We start from the raw sequence: 17659 nt of genomic DNA, 5'->3' as shown, positions 1-17659 counted from the left end.
TGGGTTGCCGCCCTGTCTCTTAAGCTGCTTCCAGTGAATGCCACACACCTTCACCTTGATTTGCATAATATGCTTAGCCAGTACTAGTATTGGCTATGTCAGTACTTACATATTCACTTTAGAAACCTGGTTCTGGCACCAGCTTGGGAAAGAAATTATTGAATCTGGCAGATGCTTTGAGGTAGTTAGATTAGCAGCCGAGGTCACTTGAAAAGAAAATCTACCTTGAACTTCGGCTGTATTTATTACTAGTATCATGATTTGTTTCCCCAGGAAAGAAAAGAGACTTTTCTTCTAGCCAAGATGAAAGGCATGCAAGCCAGTCAGGAAACTTCGGTTGCCCTGCAGAGTGAACTCCATGAGCAGGAAGATAAAATGGAGAATCAAGCACGGTAAGAATGGCATAAATGAAAGAAGGATCTGAGATTTAGAGGATAGTGATGGAGCACTTGACCTCTTGTTTCAAAACATCTTATGAAGTAGTTGTAACTAGAATTGATTCCACACATTTTCTTAAATTAATTAACTATAATGTACAACTGTTTCCTCAACCACTGTTTTATAAAGTTCAGTCCTTGAGTAATACAAAAATTTACCTGGACAGATCTCTATCATACAAGACATGGTTGAGATTCCAGAACTTACATCTAACATGTTAAGGCAATTGACAGACAATTTCTTTAGAACTCCTTTACTAACTTTTGGGACAAAGAATTGCTAGAGAATTTTGGTTTTGGAAATGCCTGTGAAGATGTTAAATAAAAACGACAACTTCCTGCCCATCCCCAAAAAAGAAAAAGAAAAACAAAACAAAACAAAAAACCTCCCTATTTTTACTACTACTATAAATCTTCTTTTAATAAAAGCATTAGCATGGGTTTTCCAGTGTTTTTTAAAAAATGACCTCTAGTATTGAATATACCCAATTTAAAGCTAATGTTATTTTGCACCTCCATGTCCTGTGTTTACTGATCAGTTCAAGTTCATTTTTTAAATGTTTGCTCTTAGAGGTCATCTGAGAAATGATTGTTGTCAGAATTACCAATGTAGCATCTCCCAAAATAACATTGAAATGTGGGAATGGAACTTTTTTCACTACCTCTGGTGTAGTGTTAATCAATTACAGAAGGAACAAAATATCAAGAAGGGGCTTGGAAATTCCATATGATAGAGGGCAAGCTAACTAACCACTAGGCCAAATCTCTCATCTTACAAAAGGGCTCTACAGGATGGTGAGTGCAGTGTTTAGACAATGGGCTACATCACGTGTGTCTCTTCCTGAAATGTCTCAACTCTTTCAAAGTTGTGTGCAGCCATCAGAAATTTCTTATTCAACTACAAAAATAAGAACACTTTGTGGCTCTAGGCCAGATTTCTTTAATCACAACATTTGCAGAGGCTTATTAGGAATCTTCTGTGGAATTAAGTTATTTGGAAATGCTATTGTGTTACTGGAGGAGGAAAAAGCTTTGGAGCTTTTAAAATGAGCATGCTGAAAAGATTAGCCAGTTTGTAATGAACCCAGATGTAAGGAACTTTGAAAAGAAATGTACTTTTCCTGCTTATGTTAGCCACTGTCAGGCAGAAATCGTGTCATATGATCCTGTCTTAGGTTGGACAGAGATGAAATATTGTATTTTGACAATCTGCCTCTTAGTCTCCTTCCCACAAACCACCACATCCTACTCAAGAGTATATTTTCATGGGTTAGAGCTTTTCTGACAAAGATGAGTGCTTGGGGTGTCAGCAGAATGGCAAATGCTCAAGCTTAATATGTACTGGCCTAATGCAGTTTTCAAAGCCAATGCCATTTATTAAAAAAAAAATTGTCTGAGATGTCTGTACACTCTGAGAGGTACATTTAGAGAAGTCTGGTTTTTAGTACAAAGCTCTGCAGATATAATATTTCTGATGAAGGAATTTACAAAATATAGAATAAAATGATTATGAATACCTCTTAGAAAGCAAAGACATTAAGGCTGACATCACTTTGGCAGATTAGGAAACTTCAGGCCCTTGTTCCCTTATAGAAACATTTGGAAAACAAAAACAAACAAACAAAAAACCAGAAGACTTGCTAAAATATCTTTACAGTAATTGTGTAAAACCAAGGATCAAAATAGAGACAAACTGTGGAGGCAAAATTCTTAGCTCTTGACTTAGAGGATAGATAAGTGGCCCCCAGTAAGGGGATGCATGAACTGGCCATTATCCAGTTTTTCAAAAAGCCAAAGGATTTTGGACCCCAGGACTTTGTTCAGAATCCAAGTATTAAACACACACACATACATACACATACACACAGAATGCTTTGAGGTAACTGAGTCTCAATGTGACTCATAAAATGGAGTTGTCATAGATCTTTTCATGAGCTATGCCATGGGAATATTGTTTTACTTATAAAATAATTGTGTTGTAGTTTAGAGGCTTTGTTTAAATGCACACTAGTTAACAAATGCTTTTATATTTTTAAAGATTTATTTATTTATTTATTTATTTATTCGACAGAGATAGAGACAGCCAGCGAGAGAGGGAACACAAGCAGGGGGAGTGGGAGAGGAAGAAGCAGGCTCATAGTGGAGGAGCCTGATGTGGGGCTTGATCCCATAACGCCGGGATCACACCCTGAGCCGAAGGCAGACGCTTAACTGCTGTGCCACCCAGGTGCCCCACAAATGCTTTTATATTTTTAAAAAAGAAATAAAGAAAAAACTGTACTCGTAGTAAGATTTAATTATAAAATAATACCTGGAGGGGCGCCTGGGTGGCTCAGTCGTTAAGCATCTGCCTTCAGCTCAGGGCATGATCCCAGAGTCCTGGGATTGAGCCCCACATCAGGCTCCTCTGCTGGGAGCCTGCTTCTTCCTCTCCCACTCCTCCTGCCTGTGTTGCCTCTCACTGGCTGTCTCTCTCTCTGTCAAATAAATAAATAAAATCTTAAAAAAAAATAATACCTGGAAATTAAGTCTGTTTTCTTCCTTTTCTGTATTCCTCTCAACATACATACACACATGTACACACACGTACACACATGTACACACATATACACATGTATACCGTATTCAGAGTAATTAATTTTCAGAATATATTTGAAAGTAGACAATAACTCTAGAATTATTATAAATATAGGAAAATTAGTTAAGCAGCAGGAATTAAGGGGAAAAGTTTCCGAAACAATACATTAAACAGGAATTATAATCATATTTTTTTAGTTAATGGAAAGGGAAATATGATATACTAAGTAATAAAAGTGGGATATAAATGGTTTCCAGAGATTCAATTTTCAGTAAAAAAAATACGTTAAAAGTCCTGGAATGGAGTGGAGGAGGCAAGATGGTGGAGGAATAGGGAACCCTGTTTCAACTGGCCCCTTGAATGTAGCTGTATATCTACCAAATGATTCTGAACACCCATGAAATCAGCCTGAGATGTAAAAATATATATCTTGATCTCTACAAGCAGAAAATCTCTGCTGGTCACGAGCTATGATGGGTGGAGTCATGAATCTCTGGGCAGATATCGGAAGATAAACAGAAGGGGGAGGGAGCCACCATCAGCTGGCACCTGGAAAGTGATATAACACTGGAGCACAAAAGCATCCCACACTGGGAACCAAGCACAAACTTGCAGAACAGTAGCAGCCCGGAAAGGGCCTTAGAGCAGTGCCCAGATAGGATCCAGGAATTGTGGGTGCATGCATGCAAACCCAGAACCACTCACAGTTTTAGAAGCACAAAGGCCAGAGACATGCCCCAGACCTGGGGTCGACCTCTCAGAGAGTTGCTGTGGGTGTGCACCACTGTGAGAGGCTGCAGTTTTTAGCAGCACATACAGAAATGGAGACTGTGCCCTGGAGAGCTCAGTGAAGAGCAGACCCAATTTCTCTGCTCTTGGACAGAGGTTTGGGTGCAGCCATTTTTGCTCTGACTCTTGGAAGAGACGAGGAATGCCACCATAGAACAAAAACTGAAAATACCAGTTTCCACTGAGCCCACCCCTGGTACGGGGGCAGGGCAACTCTGCCTAAGCAGGGTTGTCCCAGTAACAGCGCAGCAGGCCCCTCCCCCAGAAGACAGGCTGGAAGAACAAGAGGACGACAACCTTCAGGTCCCCATAAAATGGCTGCATCTTGCTTGGATTGTGGTTAATACTTTGGATTCTGTACATTCCCTCAACCACCCCTCAACAGAGTGACTAAGAGGAACAACTCCCAACAAAGAAAAGAACCAGAGACTATGACCTCTGCCATAGGCCTAATGGATATGGATATAAGCAAGATGTCAGAGGTAGACTTCAGAGTAGCAATTATGAAGTCAATATCTAGGCTTCAGAAAAATATTAGTGACAATATAGAATCTCTAAGGGCAGAAATGAGATCTAATCAGGACAAACTTAAAAATCCTATGAATGAGAAGCAGTCTAAACTGGATACCCTGACAGCCTGAGTAAATGATGCAGAAGAATGAATTAGTGAGCTAGAAGATAAGATGATAGAAAGGAAGGAAGCCAAAGAGGCCTGGGATAAACAGCTAGAAACCCATGAGAACAATTAGAGAGATCAATGATGCCATGAAACGTTCCAGTGTCAGAATTATTGGGATCCCTTGGGGGCGGGGAGAGAGAGAGAGAGAGGACTAGAAGGTATATTTGAGTAAATCGTAGCTGAGAACTTTCCTAATCTGGGGAAGGAAATAGTATTCCTGTTCAAGAGGCAGAGATCAATAAGAACAGACCAACGCCCCAACATATAATAGTAAAACTTGCACATCTTAGAGCCAAGGAAACTATCCTGAGAGCAGCGAGGGGGAAGAGATTTCTTACATATACAGGGAGGAACATCAGAATAACTTCAGGCCTGTCTACAGAGACCTGGAAAGCCAAAAAGAGCTGGGAAGACATATTCAGGGTACTAAATGAGAACATGAGCCAAGGATACATTATCCAGCAAGGCCGTTATTCAGAATGGATAGAAAGACAAGGAGCTTCCAGGACTGGCAGAAAATGAAAGAATATGTGACCACCAAGCCAGCCCTGCAAGAAATACTAAGGGGGATTCTATAAAAGAAGAAAGACCCCAAGAGTGATACAGACCAGAAATCTATTGTCTATGGACAATCTATGGAAAAAAGGACTTCACAGGCAAAATGGTGGCACTAAAATCATATCTTTCAATAGTCATTATCAACATGAATGGCCTAAATACTCCCATGAGATGGCACAGGGTTGTAGATTGGATAAAATAAATAAACCATCCAAATGCTGTCTACAAGAGACTCATTTTGAACCTAAAGATACCTCCAGATTGAAAGTGAGGGGATGGAGAACCACTTATCATGCCAATGGGCCTCAAAAGAAAGCTGGGGTAGCAATTTTCATATCAGACAAATTAGATTTTAAGCTAAAGACTGTAGTAAGATATGTAGAGGGACACTATATCATACTTAAAGGGTCTATCCAACAAGAAGATTTAACAATTTTAAATATCTATGCCCCAACAGGGGAGCATCCAACTACATAAGCCAACTGTTAACCAAAATAAAGAATCATATTGATAATAATACTTTAATAGTAGGAGACTCAACACTCCACTCTCAGCAATGGACAGATCAAAGGAACAAGAGCTCTGAATGACACATTGGACCAGATGGACTTTGCAGATATATACAGAACATTCCACCTTAAAACAACAGAATACTCATTCTTCTCGAAGGCACAGGGAACTTTCTCCAGAATAGACCACATATTGGGTCACAAATCAGGTCTCAACCGATACCAAAAGATTGAGATTATTCCCTGCATGTTTTCAGGCCACAATGCTTTGACACTGGAACTCAATTACAAGAAAAAAATTGGAAGGAATTCAAACACTTGGAAGTTAAAGACCATCCTGCTAAAAAATGTTTGTGTCAACCAGGAAATTAAAGAACTTAGACAATTCATAGAAACCAATGAGAGCGAAAACACATCAGTCCAAAACCTATGGGATGCTGCAAAGGCGGTCCTAAGGGGAATATACATAGCCATCCAAGCCTCACTCAAAAAAGTGGAAAAATCCCGAATGCACAAGCTAACCTTACACCTAAAGGACCTGGAGAAAGAACAGCAAATGAAACCTAAACCACCACTCTGGAAAACAGTGTGGAGGTCCCTTAAAAAGTTAAAAATTGAGCTACCCTATGATCCAGCCATTGCACTACTGGGTATTTACCCCAAGGATACAGACGTAGTGAAGAGAAGGGCCATATGCACCCCAATGTTCATAGCAGCAATGTCCACAATAGCTAAATTGTGGAAGGAGCCGAGATGCCCTTCAACAGATGACTGGATTAAGAAGTTGTGGTCCATATATACAATGGAATATTACTCAGCTATCAGAAAGAACGAGTTCTCAACATTTGCTACAACATGGATAGCACTGGAGGAGATAATGCTAAGTGAAATAAGTCAAGCAGAGAAAGACAACTATCATATGATTTCTCTCATCTATGGAACATAAGAACTAGGATGATCGGTAGGGGAAGAAAGGGATAAAGAAAGGGGGGGTAATCAGAAGGGGGAATGAAACATGAGAGACTATGGACTATGAGAAACAAACTGAGGACTTCAGAGGGGAGGGGGGTGGGGGAATGGGATAGACCGGTGATGGGTAGTAAGGAGGGCATGTATTGCATGGTGCACTGGGTGTTATACACAACTAATGAATCATCGAGCCTTACATCGGAAACCGAGGATGTACTGTATGGTGACTAACATAATATAATAAAAAATTAAAAAAAAAAAAGAAACCTAAACCAAGCAGGAGAAGAGAAATAATAAAGATTAGAGCAGAGAGCAATGAAGTAGAAACCAGAAAAACAGTAGAGCAGAGCAACAAAACTAGAAGCTGTTTCTTTGAAAGAATTAATAAGATTGATAAACCTCTGGCCAAACTTATCCAAAAGAAAAGAGAAAGGACCTGAATTAATAAAATCATGAATGAAAGGGGAGAGATCATGACTAACACCAAGGAAATAGAAATAATTATTAAAAATTATTATCTGCAACTCTATGCCAACAAATTAAGCAACCTGGAAGAAATGGCTGTCTTCCTGGAAACTTATAAACTACGAAGACTGAAGCAGGAAGAAATAGACAATCTGAATAGACCAATAATCAGTAAAAAATTGAAGCAGTGATTAAAAACCTCCCAAAAACCAAGAGTCCAGGGAAAGATGGCTTCCCAGGGGAATTCTACCAAACATGTAAAGAAGAAATAATACCCATTCTTCTGAAGCTGTTTCAAAAAAACAGAAACAGAAGGAAAACTTCCAAACTTATTCTGTGAGGCCAGCATTAACCTGATCCCAAAACCAGGCGAAGATCCCATCAAAAAGGAGGATTACAGACCGATATCCCTGATGAACATGGATGCCAAAATACTCAACAGGATCCTAGCCAATAGAATCAAACAATATATTAAAAGGATTATCCATCATGACCAGATGAGATTTATTCCTGGGATGCAAGGGTGGTTCAATACTTACAAATCAATCAGTGTGATAGAGCACATTAATAACAGAAGAGGCAAGAACCATATGATCCTCCCAATTGATGCAGAAAAAACATTTGACAAAATACAGCATCCTTTCCTGATTAAAACTCTTCAAAGTGTAGGGATAGAGGAAACGTACCTCAATTTCATAAAAACCATCTATGAAAAGCCCACAACAAATACAGTTCTCCCTTAAAATCAGGAACAGGACAAGGATACCCACTCTCACCGCTATTGTTCAACATAGTACTAGAAGTCCTGGCATCAGCGATCAGAGAAATAAAAGGTATTCAAATTGGCAAAGAAGTCAAAGTCTCTCTTCACAGATGACATGACCCTTTTGTGGAAAACCCAAAAGACTCCACCCCCAAATTACTAGAACTCATACAGCAATTCAGTAATGTGACAGGATATAAAATCAATGCTCAGAAATCAGTTGCATTTCTATACACTAACAATGAGACTGAAGAAAGAGAAATTAGGGAATCGATTCCATTTACAATAGCACCAAAAACCATAAGATATCTCGGAAAAACTTAACCAGAGTGGTAAATGATCTATAGAAACTACAGAACACTGATGAAAGACATTGAAAAAGACACAAAAAGATGGAAAAATATTCCATGCTCATGTATTGGAAGAATAAACATTGTTAAAATGTCTGTATTATCCAGTGCAATCTATACTTTCAGTGCCATCCTGATCAAAATACCAGTGGCATTTTTCAAAGAGCTGGAACAAACCTTCCTAAAATTTGTATGGGACCAGAAAAGACCCCAAAATCACCAAGCGAATGTTGAAAAAGAAAACCAAAGCTAGAGGCATCACAATGCCTGACTTAAGCTATATTACAAAGCTGTGATCATCAAGATAGCATGGCACTGGCACAAAAACAGACACATAGATCAATGGAACAGAATAGAGAGCCCAGAAATGGGTGCTCGATGCTATTGTCAATGAATCTTTAACAAAGCAGGAAAGAATATCCAATGGAAAAAAGTGTCTCTTTGATAAATGGCACTGGGAAAATTGCACAACCACATGCAGAAGAATGAAACTGGACCATTTCCTTACACCATGCACAAAGAGAAACTCAGAATGGATGAAAGACCTCAATGTGAGACAGGAATCCATCAAAATCGTAGAGGAGAACATAGTCAGTAACTTATTCAACATCGGCCACAGCAACTTCTTTCATGATATGTCTCTAAAGGCAAGGGAAACAAAAGCAAAAATGAACTTTTGGGACTTCATCAAGATAAAAAGCTTCTGCACAGCAAACAGTCAAAAAAACCTAAGAAGCCACCCATGGAATGGGAGAAGATATTTGCAAATGACATTACAGATGAAGGGCTAGTATCTAAGATCTATAAAGAACTTATCAAACTCAACACCCAAAAAACAAATAATGAAGTGAAAAAATGGGCAGGAGACATGAACAGATATTTCTCCAAAGAAGACATAGAAATGGCTAACAGACAAATGAAAAAAAATGTTCAACATTATTAGCTATCAGGGAAATTCAAATAAAACCCAAATTGAGATACCACCTCACACCAGTAAGAATGGCAAAAATTAACAAGACAGGAAACAACAAATGCTGTTGAGGATATGGAGAAAGGGAACCCTCTTACACTGTTGGTGGGAATGCAAACTGGTACAGCCACTCTAGAAAACAGTATCGAGTTTCTTCAAAAAGTTAAAAATAGAGCTAACCTATGACCCAGCAATTGCACTACTGGGTATTTACCCCAAAGATAGAGATGTAGTGAAAAGAAGGGGCACATGCACCCCAATGTTCATAGCAGCAATGTCCACAATAACCAAACTGTGGAAGGAGCTGAGATTCCCTTCAACAGATGAATGGATAAAGAAGATGTGGTTCATATATACAATGAAATATTACTCAGCCATCAGAAAGGATGAATACCCACCATTTGCACTGACATGGATGGAATTGGAGGGGATTACGCTAAGTGAAATAAGTGAAGCAGAGAAAGACAGTTATCATATGGTTTCACTCATATGTGGAACATAATGAATAGCATGGAGGACATTAGGGGAAGGAAGGGAAAACTGAAGGGGGGGGAAATCAGAGGGGGAGACAAACCATGGGAGACTATGGACTCTGGGAAATAATCTGAGAGTTTTTTTGGGGGGGGTTGGCGGGATGGGGTAACAGGGTGATGGGTATTCAGGAGGGCACATGTTGTTTGAGCACTGAGTGTTACATGCAAATAATGAATCATTGAACACTACATCAAAAATTAATGATGTACTGTATGGTGACTAACATAACAATTAAAAAAAAAAGGCCTGGAATGAAATGGTTGGTAGCATTTCAGTGATTTTTCTGGTAAAATTTTTGGTTGGTAGCATTTTGGTGATTTTGTTTTCTTCTTTCTACTTTTGCGCTTTTTCAAGATCATCTGCAGTAGCTATTGACTGATTTTTAATTTTTTAATAAAGATTTTTCTTATTTCCTTGAGGGAGAGCTAGAGAGAGAGAGCACAAGAGAGCACAGAGGGAGAAGGAGAAGCAGACTCACCGCTGAGCAGGGAACCTGATGTGGGACTCAGTCCCAGGACCCCAAGATCATGACCTGAGCCGAGGGCAGACGCTTAACCAGCTGAGCCACCCAAACAACACCAATTGACTGATTTTTAGATGAAAGAGTAAATAAAAGCATTTCTTGACACTCAAGTGTCTTATTTAGATTGTTAAACTACAACTATAAGATATCCTCATGCTTATGTAGATGTATAATACCTTTGAAAAGCAGAACTCTGGGTAGTAAATATAATTCATGATTCTTATGTTCATATCTATTCATTTTGACTTTCTCACTTTGCTTATTATACTAATTTTTGTACACAGAAGAAAAGACTCCCAAGACAGTTTCCCAGTGACACAGCGATCTTTAGTACATTTTTTTTCGACAGCAGATTCAGATACAACATTGCCATTGTCATGGTCATTATCTTATGAAATGCCTCTTGGTGACAATCTGTCTAGCCCTCAGTTTAGTGGAATAACTATATCAACAATTGGGCAGAAGTCTCCGAAAACTACAGGAGTGGGCCATTCAAGATCAGAATACAGCTTGGGTAAGCAAAACATGTACCAAATTTTTTGAGACTGTTTTTAAAGCATGTAGTTCAATAGATTCTTTATATGCCAAGAAGTCAGAATGACTTCCAATAACACAGATATCTTAATGTCATAAGTAGAGTAATTTGATTATGCTCATCATTGATCCTAACACTGAGTCATATTCAGGTCATGTAAGTGTATGTGGCCAAATGTATCATCCCCATGATTACAATATCTTGAATTGTCATAATGATTCATGGGTTGATGGTTTAGATGCTCTAGAATTGCTAGATTAAAAATCTAATGTATAGCATGAATTCCCCTTCCTCTGAACACTACCAGAAAGAATAAGCAATGTCTTGTGTATTTGTGCCATTAGGAGACTTATAGCTTAAGTGAGGAAAAGACAGACATACAACAGAAAGAAGCAAAATAAATGGTAAGAAAATAGTGTAAAGATAGGAGAACAATAATGAATTTGGAGGAGAAGAAAATGAAAACAGTACTACAATAGGAAAAATTCGGGTCTTGACAGTTGCCAACAGTGTAAGCAATGCACTCAGCAATATCCCCAGTGTGTTCCTCATGACGTTAGGGAAATTTGTACTGAAAAAATCATGGTCTTGGAAACAGAGGACTTAGGTCCAAAGGATACTCCTACTACCTACACTGTGAGATAATAGGTTAGGTATCCCTGAGTCCTATTACCCGCAAGTGCAAAATAAGGATTAAAATATCAACTTCACAGGGCTGGCCTAAGGATTAAATAAAATATTTATGAAAATTACTTAGCATATAGCAAGTATTTAATAAAAATTAGTCGTGAATATGAATATATCTGTAAATACTTCCTTGTTGAATAGGCTAAATTTGGGGTTTGTATTTCAATTACCAGTCAATAAGTTTCAAAAGTAGTAACATAAACACACCCATGCCTACTTGATGCCTCTATTTTCCTCTGTTATTCTGTGGATCTTTAAGCCTGGCTGCTGCTTATCTATACTTCATTTTGTTTCTGGCATTTTCCTAAACTTGTGACACAATATTATGTAGGATTTTGGTCTACTGCTATTATTCCCTATGCTTCATTGTTTGTATGACTATAATGCACTCTTTAAAGAAGGCTCCTAAGATCACACTGACCTTTAGCAATGACCAAAATCCATATACTCAAAAATGAAAATACCAACTTTACATCTAAGGAGGGAATATTTTTCCTTCTTTATCCCCATATCATCATGGTATATGTTCTACATTTGGATTAAACTGTGCAAGCTCTTAGGGGAAAAACAAAATATAGTGGTTTCCCCACGTAAGATGAAAGCTGAACTGGGATATTGTAATCTTCTCCTTCAGTTACTATAGATTCAGGTTCTGTAGATAAATGCCTGGGTCCACTGCAGCTTGTTGCATTTGGTTCATTTCCATCTGTTCCTCTAGATGAAATAACAACTAGAACTAAAATTAATCTGTCTTCTTCATTTTTAGAATATAAAGGTTTTCATCCTTCGAGATGAGCCATTAAAAGGGTACTATATAATCTCCTTCTCCAAAGGAATTTAAGGATTAAGTAAATACTTAAGTGACTGAGAATGAACTAATTTAATTCCAAACATTTCTTCTAGACAAAATATTTTGAGGAATCTTCCTTAGAAACTATGTTTATTCTTTTCCATCTTTCACATTGCTTTGGTTTTGTTAAAGATAAAAGAATATAAAGCAAATTCTAGATTGTCTCAGTCCTTTAATGATTTTGGACACAGTGTCACATTAACCAAAGCCCCTGAACTACAATAATTGCTATCATTTACTAAATACCTGTTAAAAACTAGACACTGTACTAGAGAGTTATCTACATTTTCTTCAATCCTCACATTACCTTACACAAAGGTTGTGTTATTTTATGTTCAGGAAAATGGAGAATTAGAATGCTTAAATCAGTTGGCTTACTAAGTGGCAGAGCTGGGATACAATTGCAGGTCTGTCTAAATCCAAGATTCATTGTTCTATCCACTTCATCATGGTCTCTCTCTGTAGTGTTACTCTTTGCAGACACAACATTAGATTTATCAAGCCTGCTTCCTTCCATGCAGAATTATAAAAACTATTTTGTATTTAAATTGTAGTAGTGATAACTTTAAAAGAGCGAATTTCCAAGAGGATACTAGAGTCTGATTAAGCATTACTCTTTCTTTCTAATAAACTATTTTAGTTGATTAGAGGAAATTTAAGTCTTTACCTAGCGAAATTACTAATTATTGGTAGGAAGGGTTCATTTGAGGTCTTAATTTACGGGTAATAATTTGGGGAGGATGGCTAATATGAAATAAAGTTGTATTTATATATATCATATCCAGATTTGAGAGAATCAAATGTTTACCACCTTGAAAACTTATGATGCTCCTAGTACAACTGAATAATCAGTTAAATAAAAGTCATTATGCTAATGATATTATTGATAATGTAAGATAACAGACATAATCTCTAGGAATTGTATGTCACTAAAAATAATCACTTACTAGTTATTTCACAGACTTTGGTTTATAGCTTTTAATTATCCTCATTGAGTTTGAAAGTGACAGTAAAATGTATAAAGTATAATTTTGTAGATGCAAAGAATAAAGATAGTGGTTTGTGTTCTTTTAATGTCCTTTTATTTACTTCTTTCTGTTGCTTTTCTCTCTAGTTTCTTTGAAAGGCATCGGTAGCTCCATAATGACAAAGAGACAGGCTCTACCAATCCTTGATCCTGAGATACCAGTAACTGGGAAAGGAGAAGATTATTTCCTATCTTTGTTTAGTGATTCAAAGAAACTTCTTTCGCACTCATTCCATGCTGAGAAAGCCTGGAAGCACTTCTCTGTGATTCTTGAAGAAGTGGGCCAATCTAGATCCAGGTACCTATTTTATTTGAACTATTTAATATCTTCTATTAGAATAGGAGCTACTTTACTTCAGTAGGTAATAAAGTTCTACTCTGATATTACTTCCATGATTTCATCTAAAACCTTAAGCACTTTATTGAAATATAACTGTGTCATGTTCTGAGCAATGATAAGAAATCAATGTAATTTTCTAGGGAGCCAAACAAGGAATGCTGATTTTTCAAAGATGCCAAAGAAAACAGCACTACATAATCTCTACAGATAAAGTCAACTCTATTTTTTATTATTGGCAAATCATTCAGATGGATTTAGTGTCTTTTTTCTAGGGACTTGAGTTTGAGATAGAAGGAAAAATGTGGACTTACTCATTGATCCATTTTTATGGTTGTTGATAGCTATGGCAAAAATAATTGATCAGGAAGAAAGTTTATATTAGAGCTAAAATAAAAGAGCTGGCTCATCTATACATTTACTTATCCCTGATTTTCTTGTTGCTTTAACAACAGATTGAATTATGAATTATTAGAAATAAACACATGTCAACAAAGAGTGTGAGAGGGCTAAAAGAACTTATTAGCCAGGTTTGTAGATGAGACATAAAGGAAACTATTCTCCTCTTAGGTCAGATTTCCTAAAATCAACTACTGCTAACCATTCAACTGCAGTGAATAAATAAGCATTCTTTCAACCATCTAAAAACACTTCATCAAATTATTCATTCAATATCTATCTAACATGTTAAGAATGATGACTTATTTGGAACAAAAATTCAAAGAAAAAAAAAGATTTGTGAATATGGTTTGAAGAACTTTCACTCAGATCAAGAAAGACCTGCAGGTATAAGGACTGAGAGAGACAAAGTATCAAGGCATTGAGAGAACATTCTCCAGGAGAGGGTGATCTGGGAAGATTTTTATGAAGGAGTTGTTAATTAGAATTATCTTAGAAAGATAAATTTTGGATATCCAAATTTGGAGTCTGTGAGAACATTCTAGGGCACTAGTTCTCAATCCTACTTACACAATTGAATAAGCTGAGAAGTTTTTAATGTCCTGACCCTATCCTAGACTCTTTGAGTCAGAATTTCTAGCAGTAGAATTGATCATCATCATTTTTTAAATCCCATGGTAATTCTAATGCACAGTCAAGGTTGAGAACCACCAGCCTAGAGCAAAGGACGAGCATAAACGAAGTGAAGGAGGCAGAAAAAGCTAGGATTAGGTAGATATAAGGCATTTTATAGCATTGCCCCACTGAGCAACGCATCAATTGTTGTAACAGGTTTGTAGGGGCCAGGGTTGGGGAGCAATCACAGTGAGCCTTGAACACAGGATGAGGAATTTTATTTTCACAATGGGAAATGGGAAGCAATGGGAAAGTTTTAAACAAAGGAGTAACAGGATCATGATTCAGAATGTTTAATTGTGGAAATAAATATTATGAATGAATATTAGATTTTTGTCAAATGCTTTTAATGCATCTACTGAGATGATTGTATGGTTTTTCATAAACCTCCTTTGATCATAATGTTTATTCTTTTAATATATTATTGAATTTTATTGGCTAAAATTTTGTTTCAAATCTTTACATCTATGTTTGTGCAGAGTATCTGTCTGTCATTTTCTTCTCCTGTAATGTCTTTGTCTGCTTTGGCATCAGGGTAAAGCTTGCCTCATAGAATGAGTTGAGATATAGTCCCTCCTCTTTCATTTTCTAGCTGAGTTTGTATAGAAGTAACTTTTTTCTTAAATATTTTATAGAATTCATCAGTGAAGCATTCTGGGCCCAGAGTTTCTTTGTGGGAAGGTTTTAATCTACAAGTTGTATTTCTTGAAAATAGATATCAGGATATTCCAGTTATCTATTTCTTCTTGGATAGTTTGTGTCTTTCACACAATTTGTCCATTTCATCTAATTTTCAGATTAATTGTCATGAACTTGTTCATAATATTTCCTTATAATCCTTTTAGTATCCGTAGAATCTGTAGTGATGTCACATTTCTTATTGCTGATACTGCTCAAATGTATCTTCTCTCCATTTCCTGATCAGTCTTGCCTGAGAGTCATCAGCTTTATTGAGCCTCTCAAACAGTGTTTGATTTCATTGGTCTTCTGTGTTTTTTGTTTTGTTTTCTATTTTATTGATTTCCATTCTGATATGTATTTACTTTCTTCTGCCCACTTTAGGTTTCATTTCCTTTTCTTTTTCTAGTTTCTCAAGGTGGAGCCTGAGATCATTGATTTGATACTATTTTCTCTTCTAATACAAGCATTTATTAAATTTCCCCCTAAGTTCAGCTTTAGTGGCATCCCACAAATTTTTTTTTGAAGTTCGATACTTTTATTTTTTTTATTTTTTATTTTATTTATTTTAATTTTTTTAAAATAATTTTTATTATGTTATGTTAGTCACCATACAGTGTATCCTTAGTTTTTGATGTAATGTTCCGTGATTCATTATTTGCATATAACAACCAGTGCACCATGCAATATTTGCCCTCCTTAATACCCATCACTGGCCTATCCCAGTCCCCCACCCCCCTCTCCTCTGAAGCCCTCAGTTTGTTTCCCAGAGTCCACAGTCTCTCATGGTTCATTCCCCCTTCTGTTTACCCACCCTTCATTCTTCCCTTCCTTCTCCTACTGATCTTCCTATTTCTTATGTTCCATAAATGAGTGAAACCGTATGATAATTGTCTTTCTCTGCTTGACTTATTTCACTTAGCATAATCTCCTCCAGTCCCGTCCATGTTGCTGCAAATGTTGTGTAATCGTTCTTTCTGATGGCTGAGTAATATTCCGTTGTATATATGAACCACGTCTTCTTAATCCAGTCATCTGTTTAAGGGCATCTTGGCTCCTTTAGCTATTGTGGACAATGCTGCTTTGAACATTGGGGTGCATATGTCCCTTCTCTTCACTACATTTCTATCTTTGGGGTAAATACCCAATAGTACAATTGCTGGATCATAGGGTAGCTCAATTTTTAACTTTTTAAGGGACCTCCACACTGTTTTCCAAAGTGGCTGTACCAACTTGCATTCCCACCAACAATGTAAGAGGGATCCCCTTTCTCCACATCCTCTCCAACATTTGTTGTTTCCTGCCTTGTCAATTTTTGCCACTTTGACTGGCGTAAGGTGGTATCTCAAGAGTGATACAGAACAGAAATTTACAATCTATAGAAACAAAGACTTCACAGGTAACATGACATCATTAAAATCATATGTCTCAATAATACTCTCAATGTGAATGGCCTAATGCTCCCATAAAATACCACAGGGTTGCAGATTGGATAAAAAGACATGACCCATCCATTTGCTGTCCACAAATTTGATATGTTGGATTTTCAATCATTTCAAAATACTTTCTAATTTCCACTTAATTTCTTCTTTGATCTTTGTGTAATAAAAAGTATATTGATTAGTTTCCAAATATTGACAGATTTGCCAGTTTCAGTGATTGTCCAGATATGTTTTTGTTATCAATTTCTTATTAAATTCTATAGTGGTCAAAGAACACACTTTGTATGACTTGAGTCCTGTTAAATGTATTGAGACTTCTTTTATAGTCAGGATATCGTCTATCCTGGTTAATGTTCTGAGTGCACTTACAAAGATTTTATATTCTGATGTTCTTGAGTAGAGTGTTTTATAAATGTCCATCAGGTCAAATTTGGTTGATGGCATTTAGTAACTGTCTTTTTGCTGATTTTATGTCTACCTGTTCTATGAATTTCTGAGAAAGGAATGTTAAAATCAACTATGTGGATTTGTTGGTTTTACCTTGCAGTTCTATCAGTTTTTGTTTTATGTACTTTGAAGCTCAGTTACTAGATTTACAAACATTTGGAATTGTTATATCCTCTTAATGATCTGATCTCTACATCATTATGAAATGACCTTCTTTATCCCTGGCATTATTTTTAGCTCAAAAATCTACTTATATTAATACAGCCACTTCAGCTTTCCTTTTATTATTGTTAGCATGGTCGTTTTCCATTCTTTTACTTTTAACCTATTTGTGTCTTTATATTTAGAATGCATGTTTTTTAAATAGCATGTAGTTGAGACTTGTTCTTCTATCAAGTTTAATAATCTCTGTCTTTTAATTTGAGAATTTAAACTGTTTACATTTAAAGTAATTGTTA

At 36.8% G+C, this 17659-nt stretch overlaps 1 protein-coding gene across 1 annotated transcript in view; it reads left to right on the top strand.

Moving 5' to 3' along the window:
• Nucleotides 1-303: 303 nt before the first annotated feature.
• The window catches only part of LOC103656523 (lamin tail domain-containing protein 1-like), a 48568-nt gene continuing 31212 nt past the window's right edge, over nucleotides 304-17659 (top strand). Inside the window, exons 1-3 of the mRNA XM_008683939.2 lie at nucleotides 304-392; nucleotides 10409-10638; nucleotides 13311-13521. Of these exons, the coding sequence (XP_008682161.2) occupies nucleotides 304-392; nucleotides 10409-10638; nucleotides 13311-13521 (530 nt within the window). The remainder of the gene's footprint in view (nucleotides 393-10408; nucleotides 10639-13310; nucleotides 13522-17659) is intronic.

The sequence above is a fragment of the Ursus maritimus genome, unplaced genomic scaffold (genome assembly GCF_017311325.1).
Source record: "Ursus maritimus isolate PB19 unplaced genomic scaffold, ASM1731132v1 scaffold_31, whole genome shotgun sequence".
NCBI classification, from domain to species: Eukaryota; Metazoa; Chordata; class Mammalia; order Carnivora; family Ursidae; genus Ursus; species Ursus maritimus.
The sequence above is the reverse complement of the archived record's forward strand: the minus strand, read 5'-3'. Positions and strand labels throughout refer to the sequence as shown.